The sequence below is a fragment of the Sciurus carolinensis genome, chromosome 2 (assembly GCF_902686445.1).
Source record: "Sciurus carolinensis chromosome 2, mSciCar1.2, whole genome shotgun sequence".
Taxonomy (NCBI): domain Eukaryota; kingdom Metazoa; phylum Chordata; class Mammalia; order Rodentia; family Sciuridae; genus Sciurus; species Sciurus carolinensis.
The window spans coordinates 49,680,768-49,696,840 of NC_062214.1; the positions used below are offsets into that span (position 1 = coordinate 49,680,768).

The following is a 16,073-nucleotide window of genomic DNA, read 5'->3' on the forward strand; positions in this document are numbered from 1 at the left end:
CCAATTCTTATTTATACATGGAAGTAAGTGGATACATTTTCAGTTCAAATTATTTTGCTCTTCATTCCCTGGAGAGACTTCAAGTTAAGGCCTCTGCAAAATACAGTGGGAGGGCAGCCAGCTGCATAGTGCCCTATATATTCTCTAGTTCTTGGCGACCCTGCCAAGATGGCCCCTTTGCAAATAGCTCCTGTGTGGTGACAGGGAAGTCATGTGGGGCAGGACACAGAAGCCCATTTGAATCTTCCCAGAGCCCCCAGATAGGGCTACCTGCAATTGGGGGTTAGGATGTTATAGGCTACATGCTGGTTTCCCCAGGGGTGTCCACACATGGGGCAGAAGGTGGTATTCTCAGTTCATCGTGTCAGGCATGCTCACCATAAAATCTTCTAACATTTTGAGGGACTGGAGGTGTGGCTTAGTGCTATAGTGCTCACAAACCCCTGCTGTCAACCCCAGCACCAAAAAGAAATTTAAAAAAATATATTTTTAGTTGCAGATGGACATAATACCTTTATTTTATTTATTTTTGTGTGGTGCTGAGGATTGAACCTAGTGCCTCACACATACCAGGCAAAATGCTCCACCACTGAGCACAACCCCAGCCCCGAAAAATTTTTTTAGTTACTTTATTCTTCAGAATTCATTCACCTGGCCAGGCACAGTGGTGCATGCCTATAATCCCAGCAACTTGGGAGGGTGAGGCAGGAGGATTGCAAGTTGGAGGCCAGCCTCAGTAACTTAGTGAGACCCTAAGCAACTAAACTAGACCCTGTCTCAAAAAAGTCTGGAGATATAGCTAGTGCCCCAGTACCAAAAAGAAAAAAGAAAAGAAAACAAATTTACTTGTGTACCAGATTAATTTATCCCATGACTTATAAGCAGAGTACATTCCATAGGATGGTAGGAAAAGGGAAAAGCAACCCCCACCAAATGCTTCTACTTGAAGGACTAAGTAGTGGGGCTACTTTTAATCTTATTAATGGGAATTTTCTTTTGTATAGTTGTATTGATCATGGCGCCACCGGGGTCAGTTTTTGGATGATAAACTGCTTTGAGGAAGGCCTAGTGTAGAAGCTGTCTTCCAGGGGTGGATCTCAGACCTTCCCATCAAAAACCTTTCAGGGTGACAGCTCAGCCCTTGGTACCTGTGATCTGTGGTATAATATACTTTTCATGCTGGGGATGGAACCCAGGGCCTTGAACATGTAGAAAACCCGCTCTACCACAGTTATATTCCTACCTATGGTGTAATTTTTAAAGCATTAGATTTTTTTTTTTTTTTTTTTTTTTTCCGGTGCTGGGGATGGAACCCAGGGCCTTGTGTGTGCAAGGCAAGCAAAAGCAGTAGATTTTTAATGATTCTTTTTCTTCTGTTTTAAAATAACAGCTTTTCAAGATATAAAATAGATTTTTTGTATGGGTGTGTGAGTTACTGATAATTGAATCCAGAACCTCATACATGCTGAGCTACATGCCCACATTTTTATTTTGAGGCAGGGTCTCACTACATTGCCCAGGCTGGCCCATCTGCCTCAGCCTCCCTAGTAGCCAGCATTACAGGTGTGTGCCACCATACCCTATATACAGTAGTGGTTTTCTTTTCTTTCTTTCTTTTTTTTTTTGTGGTACTGGAGATTTAACCCAGGGGATCTATCATGAACTACATTCCCAGCCCCTTTTTATTTTTTATTTTGAGACAGGGTCTTGCTAAGTTGCAGAAGCTGCCTTGAACTTGTGATCTTTGTGCTTCAGCCTCCTGAGTAGCTGGGATTACAGGGATGAACCACTGCACCTGGCCACATAGTAGTTTTTAGAATATTCGGAGTGGGGTAACCAGCACCACTGTCCATCTCCAGAACATTTTCATCACCCCAGAATGAAATCCTGCACCCATTTATAGTCACACCCAGTACCTGAAAACCACTAATCTACTTTCTGTCTCAGTGGGTCTGCCTGTTCTGTACATGTCCTGTAAGTGGAGCCATATAATACGTGGTCTTTTGTGACTGACTTCTTTCCCTTCTGTCATAATTTTCAAGGTTTGTCCGTATTGTTACGTGTCAATACTTCATTCAGGTGAATTCTTTTTGTCTTCTTAAGTGAAAACAGGTGAAGTTTTAATGTCTTTCTATCTGGACTTTTTTTTTTTTTTTTTTTCAGATTTTTATATGAGTTTGTTCCTTTAAGCAGTGCAAAATGTTCATTTTGAAGCATGTGGGCTTGGTGGGAATTAGAAATCTTTACTTATAAATAGGCCATGGTTTTGTTTCAGTGGTGGGCACTGTGAGATCTCAGCTCAGGATGAGGACAGGGCAGCCTAGCAGTAGCGAACTCTCCCGTCCTTGAGAATGCCGCTCTCCATTGCCCCTCTAGGTTGAAGAGGCTGATGACTGGCTGCGCTACGGCAACCCCTGGGAGAAAGCGCGGCCTGAGTACATGCTTCCAGTGCACTTCTATGGGAGAGTGGAGCATACACCTGAGGGTGTGAAGTGGCTGGACACACAGGTATCAGGACCTGGAGCTCTGGAGGGAATAGGCTACTGCTGAGTGAGGGTGGCAACCCCGCAGTTTATTGTCATTACTGACTTCTTTTTAGGAGTGGAAGCTTGGGGTGGACTTCAGATAAAATTAGGGGAGGTTTTAGTCTCCTCATCTTTTTACACGTTGACAGAAACTTTCTATAAGATGGAAAATGCTTTATGCAACAGAGAGAGCCACACTTGCAGCTTAGCAGGAGTGTGTTGGGGATGAGGCCAGGATCCAGAGTGTTCTTTCCTCTCTGCCAGTCAATACTCCACTAACTCCTGTTGCCTAATGGCAACTAGAAACTCGTCCTGATGGGGATAAGGGCATTGACCCCCTAGGTGGATGTGGATAGGTCCCTGACATTTTTGTGGAGCTCTGGCCATCTACCCCACCTGCTGGTACTACATGTGGCCCACAGTTCTCAGTGGTGTTGAAGCCATCAGAGCTATGGGTGTGTGTATGAGGTGTCCCTTCAGGAAAAGGGGAGGCCAAGGAAGGAAAGGGGTCTCTTGATGATTCAGCCCTGAGCATGTCTTCCACGTGGTCAGGTGGTGCTTGCCATGCCCTACGACACTCCAGTGCCCGGCTACAAGAACAACACTGTCAACACCATGAGGCTCTGGTCTGCCAAGGCGCCCAATGACTTCAAGCTGAAGGACTGTACGTCCTGGCCAGTGGCCACCCCCCTTTCTTGTCTCCATTTTGATGGCTTGTCCCAAATGCTCATGCCTTTGCCACTCCCATCCCTCTCTGCTGCGGAAGCTACACAGCTCCTTGAGTCTCTGAAATGTAGCTGAGTGCACCTGAACCCCTCACAGCTTCCTGTGAGCGTGGATTTCACATCAAATCCAGTCAGCTGGGGTCGTGGTCATTCAGACCACATGTCCCTAGGAAAAGAGTGAGGGGGCTGGTGATGTGCATGGGTGTGGGGCGCTGTGGGAGGAGGTTATTCATCCTTTGGGGCAGGGGTGAGATGAAGCAGGACAGCAGCTCTGGGGGCTTCCTGCTCAGGCTACACTTTCTCAGCCTTCTCTAGTAACTGACTGAGCAACTACAGTGCTTGCACTTGACAGGACCCTGCCCTGCAGGGGACCGAGAGAGGTACATATTGACTTGAGCACTGTCTTTTTTTTTTTTTTTTTTTGTAGTCAATGTGGGGGACTATGTGGAGGCTGTCCTGGACAGGAACTTGGCTGAGAATATCTCCAGGGTCCTGTATCCCAATGACAATGTGAGTAGCTGATGTGTGTGACTTCTGTTGGATAGGCCTCTTAAATGCAGACAAATGACCTGAAGGCTGGACCCTCGAGCATATCCTGTTGCTGAACTTAGGCTTGTGAGGTGGGGCTGTGTATGTGCATGCCCATGTGACCCCTCTAAGGAATAGGGGTGAGTGTAGGTGTCCTCTGTCCAGTCCAAACGAGACTCTGCATTGTTCCTTTGCCCTGACTCACTTGTAAAAACTCTTCCAGAGTCTGTCAACCTCCTCTCCCTTATCTACACTCCTATGAAATACACTTACCTCCCTTAACAAGGTCTGGGTAGACTCCTTCTGATACAGAGAAGTGCTGTGCAGGCCTCCTCAGATCCTAGGGCCAGCCAGTGTCTCCTGTAGTGTGTGCCATGGCTCCCCAAGGGTTAGATGGTCCATATTTCCATTGGGGTCAGCAGCACCTGTTTTGCAGTGGTATCTGACACTTGGTAGGGTCTTAGCACATGTCCTTCATGTGCTAGGTGGTGGTCACAACCAGATTATCTGCTGCCACCTAATTTTAGCATCTCATGGCTTATTGTTGTCCGTGTTGTCAGGCAAGAGTCCTTGAGGGGATGTAGCTCAGTGGTAGAACATGTGCTTAGCATGTACAGGACCCTGGGTTTGACTCCTCAGCATCAGAATAGTTGTTGAAATTTGCCTGTCTTAGTGGGTCATGCATTTTATTTCTTTTCTTTTTTTTTTTTCTTTTTTCTTCAGTACTGGGGGCTGAACCCAGGGCCACCCTACCACTGAGCTACATCTCCAGCCCTTTTGTTTTTTATTTTGAGATAGGACCTTGAACTTGGGATCCTCCTGCCTCAGCCTCCTGAGTTACTGGAATTAAAGGCCTGTACCACTGTGCCTGGCTGATCTCACTGTTTTAAAAGTGAATGTTTTATTTCATCAAAGCAATCTGTGTGCACAGTAGCAAAGGCATTGGTGCAGAAAGGCTCGTAACAGTCCTCCCCAACTCTCCACCCTGGCCCCCATGAGACTTCAAGCATGTTCTAAAATGTCAAGTGAGAGTGTTTCCTAATGCATACACTTTGGAGTTGTGGTTTCCGATAGCTCTGGCACTCCTCACAAATTTGGCCCTTTTGCTATTGATGAATGGACATTTTGTGTCCTGGTATATATGTTGCACGGGTGTGTAACCCTGTGCTCGCCGCCATTCATGCCCTCCCTGTTTGAAGTTGCACATGTTGGCTTTGGTGTCAGGCAGGTAGGCTGTTTGAGAACTTCTGCCTATGACCTTAGCCAGGTCATATGACCTGGGTCACCATAGGGATAAATATGGCCCCAGGATTGTGGGGCAAATGGGATGTGCAGGATGCCTCCCAGCCTGGCACCCTCCAGCTTGCCCTGGATCCACTGACTGTGGTTGGCCCCATGATGGTGAGTGGCAGATACACAGCAGCCCTGTGTTTTTAGTTCTTTGAGGGGAAGGAGCTCCGCCTGAAGCAGGAGTACTTTGTGGTGGCCGCCACCCTGCAGGACATCATTCGCCGCTTTAAGTCATCCAAGTTTGGCTGCCGGGACCCAGTGAGAACCTGTTTTGAGACGTTCCCAGACAAGGTTTGTGATCTCTGTGGGGTGTGAGCTCCGTGCCAGAAAGGACAGGATGTTCTCAGGCTCTTGAGGTTTCTTCCTCTTATCCTTGGAGGGACTGGGGCAGAATGGTAGTATCAGGTTCTCATCATCCTGGGTCAGGACTACACTGGTGTTGTTAGGAGTTGAGGTGGGAAGGACACTAGAAGGCTCCTATTGCAAAGCTGGATGCATCTGGCAGGCCAAGTGCAGCTGTTTTAAACAGCAGTGTCATAGCCTAGGTAAAGGGAAATTCCTTGTCAGGGGAAGGCCACAGGCCCTGCAGCTCATTCCACACCTGCCCCAGTGCACAGCTGCCTGTAGGGTACAGTTGGCCTCAGAGCTTCAGTGTCCTTCTGGCTCCCTCTTTGAGGCCCCTCTGTGTTCATATTCCTTAGGGGTGGGCTACTGGGTGGGCACCTTCACTCTCTGGGCTCTACATACTGACTACTGTGGGCACCCATAGTGACAAGGCACCCAAATGATACTCCTCATGGGAACTGCAGGTGGCCATCCAGCTGAATGACACCCACCCGGCCCTCTCCATTCCTGAGCTCATGCGGATCCTGGTGGATGTGGAGAAGGTGGACTGGGACAAGGTGAGTGTTCCATGAGGAGAAGGGAAGATGGTGTCCGCCTCAGACCAGGGGTTGGGGTGATAGCAACCTGTAAAAACCAGAATGTAGGATGACAGTGTCCTCCCCAGACCAGAACAGGAGCGAGTGTCCTCTGTAGAGCTCTAGACTGTGCCATCCATGGCATTAAATGACAGCTAGTCCTGAGAAGTTGGGGCTCTCCTCCCAGCCTCAGAGGATCTGGGGACATCATCTGTGAGAGCACCATGACTGTGGGAAAGGGTCTGGCTTCAGGATATGGATATTTTTTGGGGGACAGGGATAGAAGAGAGAAGGACAGGACTCTAACCTTTTTTTAGGGCTTCTTGTAGTTAGTTTTCCCATCTTGAAGGTTGGCAAAAAAACCTGGGAGTTTTAAGTTGTCATATTTATAGATTTGTTCTTATGGTTCGTATAATCCTAGATTATTTGGTGTAGCAGGATTTTCCTTGAGCTTTAACTAAATCAACATAGATAAAATCCTAAGGTAATTTTTTTTTTTTTTTTTTTAAACTCTGTTTCTGGTCTTGGGGTATGTGAGGCTGCAGCCTTGTCACAGATCCCCTTCAGTCCTGGCCAGTAGCCGGCAGAGCCATTGTCCCACACTATGAGTGTCAGATGAGTTTAGAGGAAATAAATGAAAAACTTCTCAGCAGTCCGTCTGTTTGCCAATAAAAAAGGTTTTACAAAAAGGAAAATTGAAAAGGAGATTCCCAGAGCTGGGGTTGTAGCTCAGTGGTAGAGTGCTTGCCTGGCACTGGGTTTGATTCTCAATACTGCATATAAATAAATAGATAGATAAATAGTCCATCAACAACTAAAAAATATTTTTAAAAAAGGAGATTCCGTGGAAGCAGGGTCAGTGTTATTCATTTACATGAGTGTCTGTACATGGGTTAGGCTGTAAAGCTTCTGAGGGTCATGTCAGCGAAGTGAGGAGCCTAGGCTGAACTGCAGACTTGGAGAAGACTCCAGATCAGCCCTATAAAGCAGACTGTCACTTTGCCCAGGCATCTGCTTCTAAAAAAGATAAACACACCATTCTCAAATGGTCTAGGCCTGGGAAATCACAAAGAGGACCTGTGCCTACACCAACCACACCGTGCTGCCTGAGGCCTTGGAGCGCTGGCCTGTTTCCATGTTTGAGAAGCTGCTGCCGAGACACCTGGACATCATTTATGCCATCAACCAGCGGCACCTGGATGTGAGTATCAGTCCCTGCTGGGGTGGAGTGCAGGGTGTGGAAGGCTTCACCTGGGCCAACAGGTGAGAGGGAGAGGTACCGTAATCCTTAGGGGCTGGAGACTGTCCTCTGGCAGAGCTGTTGGCTAACTCCACATACATGATTCCTGCTCTGTATGTGGGAGTCACAGATTGGGGTCTTTTATTTTTAGTTTTTGGCACTAAGGATTTAACCCAAGGTTATTTTACCACTGAGTTATATCCCTACCCCTTTTTATTTTTTATTTTGAGACAAGGTCTCACTAAGTTGCTTAGGACCTCCCTAAGTTGCTGAGACTGACTTTGAATTTGCAATCCTCCTGCCCTAGGAGGATAAGAGGCATGTGCCGCCACGCCTGGCATAGATTTGAGTCTTTTTAAAAACATCTGCACTCTTAAGCAAACTTTAGACCAAGTGTTTCTTCCTGGATGTCCAATTGCCATCCTGGCAGCCTTGGGGTGATTCAGGGACAGAGCACAGCTTGTCCTTCTCATGTGGCCTACAGAGAGCAGTTGTCCAGCTAATGATAATGTAGTTGAATACTGCCTAGGTTAGCAGGGTCAGTGTCCAACTTCCTCTTGGTAAATAGAATGGCATGTCCCACCCTGCTGGTATGCTGTCCTCCTCAGACAGCTTATCCCTATGGGTCTCAGGGTGGGCCTTTCCTGCATGAGGTATGGGGAATAATTATCTTCCTAGAGTCAGGGCCTCTGTGAGATGCATCTGAGGCATGTAGTGGGGTGCCTCTAGGGTACAGGTCTGAGCACAGCAGCCCCTGGACTTTCTTAGAGGTGGTGAAACTTCTTACAGGTATGGTGGGCTGTTGACTGGTCATTGGGGAATTACTGGGTCACAGTAGGTTCTTGGCCCTCCACCTATGACTCTCTGTTTTTGACCTCAGCATGTGGCTGCCCTGTTTCCTGGGGATGTGGACCGCCTGAGGAGGATGTCTGTGATTGAGGAAGGGGACTGCAAGCGAATCAACATGGCCCACCTATGTGTGATTGGGTCCCACGCCGTGAATGGTGTAGCGAAGATTCACTCAGAGATAGTGAAGCAGTCTGTGTGAGTGAGCTTCCTCCCCAGCCAGAGATAGTTCCTTTTCAGCACCCAGACCAGCCTCTAGAACTGTCTGCCACACACCACGACCAAGGTGCATCACATACCCCATTCTGCTGACTCATGGGAATGACAGAACCACTGAGAACCCCTTCCACACCTCTCATCAGCAGGTTTGCGCTTGATTTGATGGGTGATGTTGGAGATATGGCTTTTCATGGTACCATCAGTTTCTCCTCCTGTGCTTCCAGTCTTCTTGGACAGTTAGAGTAGCTAGAGGCCTAGAGCTACTGGTCTATTTGCTGTTTCCAGAGTGCCCCTGATGCCACACGAGGGGCTAGGTGGAAGTCAAGGGCCTGATAGAATCTAGAAATTCCTTCCTTCCATTCCATCATGAGATACATGTTGAACACCTCCTGTGAATGGTGGATTGGGCATCCTAGGGTGGAAAGAGCCCTCAACCATGTTAGTCTGGGTAAACGACCTTCTGTGTTTTATCTGGCCCACGGGATTTTGCACAGTAAACCCCATGGCAAACTTTTTTTTTTGTATCGAGGATTGAACACAGAACCGTGTGCCTGCTGTTCTACCACTGAGCCATATTCCCCAGTCCTTTTTATTTAATTTTTAAATTTTGAGACAGTGTCTTACTAAGTTGCTCAGAGTGGCCTCAAACTTGTGATCCTCCTGCTTCAGGCTTTTGAGTTGTTAGGATTACAGACATGTGCCTCTGCACCTGGCCTATAACAAACTAGAGTTGGGTGTCTCTCTCAACTTACAGATGGGGAAATAGACCAACTTCTCAAAATCTAAAGTCTGTTTTGTATCCATTGTCATGACCTTGACCCAGTTTCCCCATAGACCTCTCTGGAAAATGACTAAGTTCTAATATGTGGGAGGTTATAGCCAGCACTAGACTTCATAGCGGCATGTGGCAGACACACACTGCCTTTATACTGGTCCCAATGTACACAGGGATGCTAGTTGCTGTATACCTTTGAGGAAATAAAATAGCCAAACTGAGCTTCAGGACTCCCAAAGAGGTTCTTATGTTCTTTTACTCACCTGACTCAAAACAGCATTTGACAATTCCCTATTTTCTGTTTGTAGCTTTAAGGATTTTTATGAGCTGGAACCAGAGAAATTCCAGAATAAGACAAATGGCATTACACCCCGACGGTGGCTGTTGCTGTGCAACCCAGGGCTGGCAGACATCATCGTGGAGGTGAGCACCCAGTGTTGCCTTATGTCCTGTGGGGACACCAGGTCTGAGACTGTGAGGAAGCCGTGAGTTAGATGCTGCAGTTGACATTGGGCAGGGTCATCAGGCCTTCCCCTGAGTGGTTGCTGAACCAGTGAGAATGTGTGTACTTACATGTTGACCAGCAGTGGCCCCTGGACATGAGCAGGCAAGGCCTGTGGACACAGGTACACTGGTCCAGCTGTAGCCCTTTATGTGTTTGGAAGCCCACCTGAGCTTTAGGAGAGGCTGAGGAAGAAGAAAGGCCTCCTGATGAAGAGGGAACTGACTGTGCTGGGGAAGGTTATGAACCAGAGACCTGGCAGATTATTTACTTATTCATGTGCTCTCAGATGCCAGGTCCTGTGCTGTCTGTGCCCTGGTCTCCCTTGAAGAGCAGAGTGCCCTGAGGCTGCCACAGAGACACTGCATGCCTGGAGCTCTAGAGTCATCAGGGTTTTCCCTGAGATGTTGAGAGCTGGAAAAGTGCCGGCAGGACCAGAACAGAAGGCAGATCTGGTCCAGTACTAGGTCCCCTCAAGGGTCTGGAAGGCCAGTATGGCTTCCATACAGTTGAGGCTGGGAAGAGTGAGTAGAGGCTGGATAGATGACTGGGCCAGCAATGGAAATCCATAAGCAAGAGGGTTCTCAGTGAGGTATTGGTATTGAAGTGACTGCCTGCTATAGTGAGAAGAGAGGGAGGTGGCACCTCCTTTGTTCATGGTGATGGAGGAGTAGGAGGAAGGGAGTGGTCCCACTAGCCCTGGGTGTCAGCCTGTAATGGGTTGTCCCAGTCAGGGACCTGGGAATTGGGGTCCCTGGAGGTTCATGAGTTTGTTGTGGATGACTGAGTCAACAGGACTTGGACATCCTGGTCAGCCACTGAGGGGTGAGCTAAGGTCTGATTTAGGAAGTCAGGGCCATGGTGGCCATGTGGCCATGGTTGCAAGTTGTCCTTAGAAGGGGATGTTGTGAGGGCCCAGAGGGGCAGGAAGAACCCAGGGAAAGCAGAGACATGGGATAACAGGCCAAGGGCAGACTCGTAGAGACTGAGGCTGCAGTGAACAGAAGCCATGTGTCCACTTTATGTTTTCCAGAGAATTGGGGAGGGCTTCCTGACTGACTTGAGCCAACTGAAGAAGCTGCTGCCATTGGTCAGTGATGAAGTGTTCATCAGGGATGTGGCTAAGGTCAAGCAGGTAGGTTCATGCAGCCCCACAGCCTATCTTCCTCTGGCCCAGCATGTAAAGTTTGTGTGGACCCACCCAGCACCTTGGAAAGGTCCCTAAGGGTCCAGGTCCCACTCACCCTTCCAGATGAGGGCTTGTTTAACTTCAGGTCATGCACTGGTGGGAGTGTGCAAATCCTCAGGCCAGCCCTGACTTCACCTTGTTCTGTCATCATAGCAACAGGTGTATATGGAAGCCTGTGGAAGCTGACTGCAGCATAATTCCATTTCTGAGCAGTAGCTGGAGCTTCCCAACCTTGGCAGGAGCTAAGAACATTCTCACAGCATGGTGCAGGGTGGAGGTCATGGGTCTACACGTTTGTCCTGCTTGTGGCATTGTTTTATAAGCCCAAAACAGTTCTTCACTTCCTATGAAACTTCATAGGAAGTTTCTCACTTCCTATGTCTCATGATCCCTCCATTTTCTTCCCCTGACTACAGGTCACACTTCGAGTGTCCTTTACTCTGCTTTTCTCCTCCTGCTTAGCTCCAGACTCCTGTTCAGCCTGGTTTTCATGTGTTTCTGCCCCACTTTGTCCCATACATTCATTTTAAGTGTCATCCTTGTTCACCTTTCTCCAATGCTATCAGCGCCTCCAGCTCTGGTCTCTGAACCTATCATCCCCTCTCTGATGATTTCTCACCTGGCAGAGATATGCTTTGGGACTGGGTGGAAAGCTGGAGTGTATGGGACCTCGGGAACTAACGGGAATTCCTGTGAACTGTCCATCCATCCTTCACCTTGCTTCTCTCCAGGAAAACAAACTGAAGTTCTCTGCCCTCCTAGAGAAGGAGTACAAGGTGAAGATCAACCCGTCCTCCATGTTCGATGTGCACGTGAAGAGGATCCATGAGTACAAGCGGCAACTGCTTAACTGCCTGCACATCATCACTCTGTACAACCGTGAGTGTGGGTCCTTGGGTGCCTTCTGGCTTTCCTTGTGTGGCTCCAGCTGGCATCCCTTCCTTAGGACCAAGGTTGGCCCAAGACTTGTTTTGCCCACCAGCTGGTCTTTGGACCCCTTGCCTTTCTCACGTGTGTGAGTGATAGGCACATTTATTTTGAGCAGTGGCCATATATTTTCCTGTGCACTCAGTGCCAGAGTCTGAGGTACATAAGCAGGTGAGCAGTTAAAAGACTCTGAAGGGGCTGTGGGGTTTTGAGACCTTGGTGTAGGCAAGGAATAATCAGCACCAAGACTAGGTTTTGTGTTCAGTTTAGTTTTTATTTTAAGCATAGTTTTTATTTCTGTAAGATTCATCTGGTTTATAAACATTGTGCTTGTTAGGGGCATTTCATGTGTCTACAAAAAAGAGTAGTATAGGTTCAATTTATACATACACTTTGTATTGCTCTTGGATATTTACTTGTTTGTTTGTTTATTTATGGTACTGGGGATTGAACCCAGGGATGCTCTGCTACTGAGCTATATACCCATTCCTTTTTATTTTTTAATTTTGAGACAGAGTCTTGCTAAGTTACTAAGTCAGGTCTTGAATTTGCAATCCTCCTGCCTCAGCCTTCCGAGTTACTGGGTTTATAGGTACATACCACTGTGCCCAGAATAATGTTTTAAAAGTGTGTGCTCATCACATACAAGGGCCATATAGACTGACCAGATCTAAACAAGCTTCTGGGTTGGGCTTTTCTGGAAGTGCATCTGCAGCTTTTCCTCTGAGCCCTTAGGAAGAACCTCTTTCCTCAGTATGCTACAGTTAGTAGTCAGTGTTCTTGTTCTCTCCTCACCTACTGGAATGAAGTGCAGACATAGAGGTGACTTTGTCTCCCTGTAAGTGGCAGTTCCTAGCAGGCATGTGGTGGGGGGCTAGGACCATTTACTGCTGGTACCTACTTGTGCCTCTTAGGCTAAAGCACACACATAGCCGAACCTGCCTGTCCAGCCTCTGGAGAGATCTCTTAGGTTGCTGTGTCACTGTGACTTGCTGGGCAGAGACTGTCTGGTTTAAAGTTGCCTCATTGAGTCTCATCTGTTTGTTATGCAGGAATAAAGAAAGACCCAACCAAGTCCTTTGTGCCCAGGACTGTGATGATTGGGGGCAAGGTGAGATGACTTTCTTTTCACTCTTTTTTTTGATATTGGACCCGGGATGCACACACTCCTCCTCTGGTTGATGGCAGCTTACCTACTCTGAAGCTAGGTACCTGCATTGCACACAGTGCCAGTGGGTTCCTAGTCCTGCAAGGGAGCAAGGAGCTCCTTTTAGACTCAGTTGAATAAGAGGGAATTGGATGGGAACCTGCCTGCTCTGATCCTTAGCCCCAAGGTCCAGTCTCCAGTGGATCCTCATCAGAGGGTGTGGTGCCCTTTCTCTGTATACCCATAGGATCTCATGAGTACTTGTGGCAAAGGGACTATAAGGTAACTGTAACTGCTGCTTCTGTCACATGTGAGGCCATTCTGAGCTCAGCATGGGTGCATTTAATTCTCTTCACTGTAATACATGTTTGAGTACTAGACACAATGTCACCACAGCATCATACTTGGCCAGTATCCTGGTCTTGGGTTGATGGGGTGCAGCTTCTTTGTGAGGGACAGCCCTGCATCAGCTTTCTGTGGTGCATCTGCAGATTGCACTCCTTCTGGCAACATGGCTGGGGTGTGTGATACAGATGCAGGTGCCTGTCCTTGTCCTGCAGGCCTGCCCTCTCCTTTAACTTCATCTGCAGAGGTAGCCAAAGAGGAAAGGGCACCTGCTCAGGCTCAGGACTCACTAACCTTGCATTGTTTTTGGTCTCCGCCTTCCCCATTGCCTGGTGTTTTTGAATCAAATTATTTGGATATAATGTTGTCATGTTAGTATTTCAGTATGTGAAGTCTACAATGATAGGGACTTTTAAAAAAGTTTCATCTTCTTGCCTCAGCTTCTTGAGCAGCTGGTAGTAAGAGAAAGGCTGAAGTTGTTGTTATTATTAATAATAATATTACTTATTGGTGATACTGGAGATCAAATCCTTGCCATGCTTGCATATGTTAGGTAAGCACTCTTTCATTCAACCATACCCCCAACTCCACAAATATTTTAACTGTTTGAATCAGACCCCAAGGAAGGTCCTCACATTGAGATTGATCCATAGTCTCTTAATTTTCCTTAATCAGTAGGCTTTCCTTCCAGATCCTCCCTATCCCCCAATATGTTTGTTAGCAATTGGGTTGTCTTGTGACCTCTAGGCTGACTTTTTCTGAAAGTATCTCTCTGGTAATGTTCCAGTATGTTCTTTAGTTTTCTCTTACCTATAAATTGATAGATCTAGAAATCTTTATCTTATAATTTCTGAAACATTGACTGGACTCAGATTTGAGGCCAACAGATTTCACAAGTCAAATCTGAGGACTCATTAGGAGTGCTGGGTAGAAGCTGAAACCTCCACAAAGTCAGGCACTTCCCATTCCCTGACCCCAGTGGGGCTATGCTGTAGGGTGTAACCTCTATGCATCTGTTGGCCAATCCATCACTGGCTTCCGAGGCTCAATGTTCACCCTCTTATAGACCCATGTGCTCAGTAGTGCTGCCAGATGCTCCAAGGACTTTTATTGGACCCGGAGTAAAGGTTAACCCTCCTGAACCTTCACCCCAAACTCTTTTCCAGGCAGCTCCTGGATACCACATGGCCAAGATGATCATCAAGTTGGTCACATCCATCGGCGATGTCGTTAATCATGATCCAGTTGTGGGCGACAGGCTCAAAGTGATCTTCCTGGAGAACTACCGAGTGTCCTTGGCTGAGAAAGGTAGCCCTGGATGCCTGCACTGGATGGAGGCTTACTCCTCTCTGGGGCTGGTTAGGGTAGTGCTAGCCAGGGTCATTCCCAACTTCAGGCAGCCACATCCTGCCCTGGACACTCAGGTCCCACCCAGCCAGGACAGGGCTTCAGGCTAGCAGTGAAACGCCTCAGGGAGTGCCCTCCTTCCATCATGAAGCATCTGCAGCATGCCTGAGGAGAATGTGTATCTCAGGTGGAATTACTCAGGCTCAGAGGAGGTTCTGAGAATAAAACTTTGAGCATTCTTGCTCTTTTTAACTCATTGCCCTGCCTTGGTCTCGTTGTTCCCTACTTTCTTCTCTTCTGCCTCTCAGCCACGCCTGCTGCTTCCATCCTTCTTGCTGGTAGGACCCACACCTGTCCAGTGACTTCTTTCCCCTTTCTTCCCCTCACTTCCCCTATCCTGCTTACCACCATCTGTTTGCTTTCCAGGTGCACTGCTAACTTCTCATGTGCCAGCAACTACCTCTCATGTCCTATCTGGGGGGTAACTTGGGGACTGGCATAGAGAGTTTAGTTGGGGTCTGCTCTACCTTGGGCTGGTTCTGGGAAGACCCCCTCCCCACCCAGGATGTCAGCATGTCCATTTTGATCTGGATGGGCCTTTCTTGGCAGGAAAGTGATTTGCACAACCAGACAGAAGATTAGGAATCTGAGCCTGGAATTCCCATGCTCCCTTCCTGCCCCTAAGGCCAGGCACTTGTGTACTCAGATGCTGCTTTGTAGGTTGTGGCAGTAAAGACTGCAGGCTGATTTGCTCTACTTTTTCATGAGCTCAGACTGGCCCCCCAGAGCAGGCCCCATTGTCTGGCTGCTGCCCAGAATTGCTCCTACCTCTGTTGGGGGTCACTTGGTGCTTGCGGGTCCTCCAGGCAGGCTCAAAGGACTGGTAACCTTGTGATGTTGGTTAGTCTTGCCTGGAACAACTTTATATGTTTATACACCTTTACATATATATATATGTTGTTGTAGATGAACACAATACCTTTTTAAATTTGTTTTTGTATGATTTATTTTTATATGATGCTGAGGATCAAACCCCAGTGCCTCCACGTGCTAGGCAAGTGCTCTACTCCAGCCTACACCAGCCCCCTTCCTGGAACTTATAACTAAAGTGTCTTGCTGTCCCTTCCTGCTCCCTGGAAGCCCTTCTTTACCTTTATTTTGAGACCACCTGACTACTGTTATCTTTAGAACTGGCCACAGGGGCACCAGTTTGGGGCCTTAGTGCTGGGGTCTAGATTTCTCACTTTTCCCTTGGTTCCTTGGACATGCCACACAACACCTAGCTGTCACCAGCTGTTCTGCTGTGCCACAGTGCTGGAGGCTGGGGATGCCTTTGCTTCTTCATCCTGACAATTGGGCTTGACCTCTGTCTCTCTGGAGCTCCTGCTGCCCTGCCATCCTCTATCACCTTTCCTCTCTTCCTTGGCAGGGACTGGGCTTTGATGCTGGCTGAGTTGAGTCGCTGCCTGCTGGGTTGAGGAAACACTGGCAGCCACGGTACTAATTAAGACCTGTGCTACTTTCAGCCTGCCACATCATGAGCACAGG

At 47.9% G+C, this 16,073-nt stretch overlaps 1 protein-coding gene across 1 annotated transcript in view; it reads left to right on the forward strand.

Moving 5' to 3' along the window:
• Positions 1–16,073, forward strand: part of Pygb (glycogen phosphorylase B) — a 45,569-nt gene that overhangs the window by 23,029 nt on the left and 6,467 nt on the right. The window contains exons 5-16 of the mRNA XM_047540416.1: positions 2,377–2,508; positions 3,078–3,189; positions 3,678–3,760; positions 5,216–5,359; positions 5,878–5,970; positions 7,043–7,189; positions 8,109–8,272; positions 9,377–9,491; positions 10,604–10,705; positions 11,491–11,638; positions 12,739–12,797; positions 14,345–14,486. Coding sequence (XP_047396372.1) covers positions 2,377–2,508; positions 3,078–3,189; positions 3,678–3,760; positions 5,216–5,359; positions 5,878–5,970; positions 7,043–7,189; positions 8,109–8,272; positions 9,377–9,491; positions 10,604–10,705; positions 11,491–11,638; positions 12,739–12,797; positions 14,345–14,486 — 1,441 coding nt within the window. The remainder of the gene's footprint in view (positions 1–2,376; positions 2,509–3,077; positions 3,190–3,677; positions 3,761–5,215; positions 5,360–5,877; positions 5,971–7,042; positions 7,190–8,108; positions 8,273–9,376; positions 9,492–10,603; positions 10,706–11,490; positions 11,639–12,738; positions 12,798–14,344; positions 14,487–16,073) is intronic.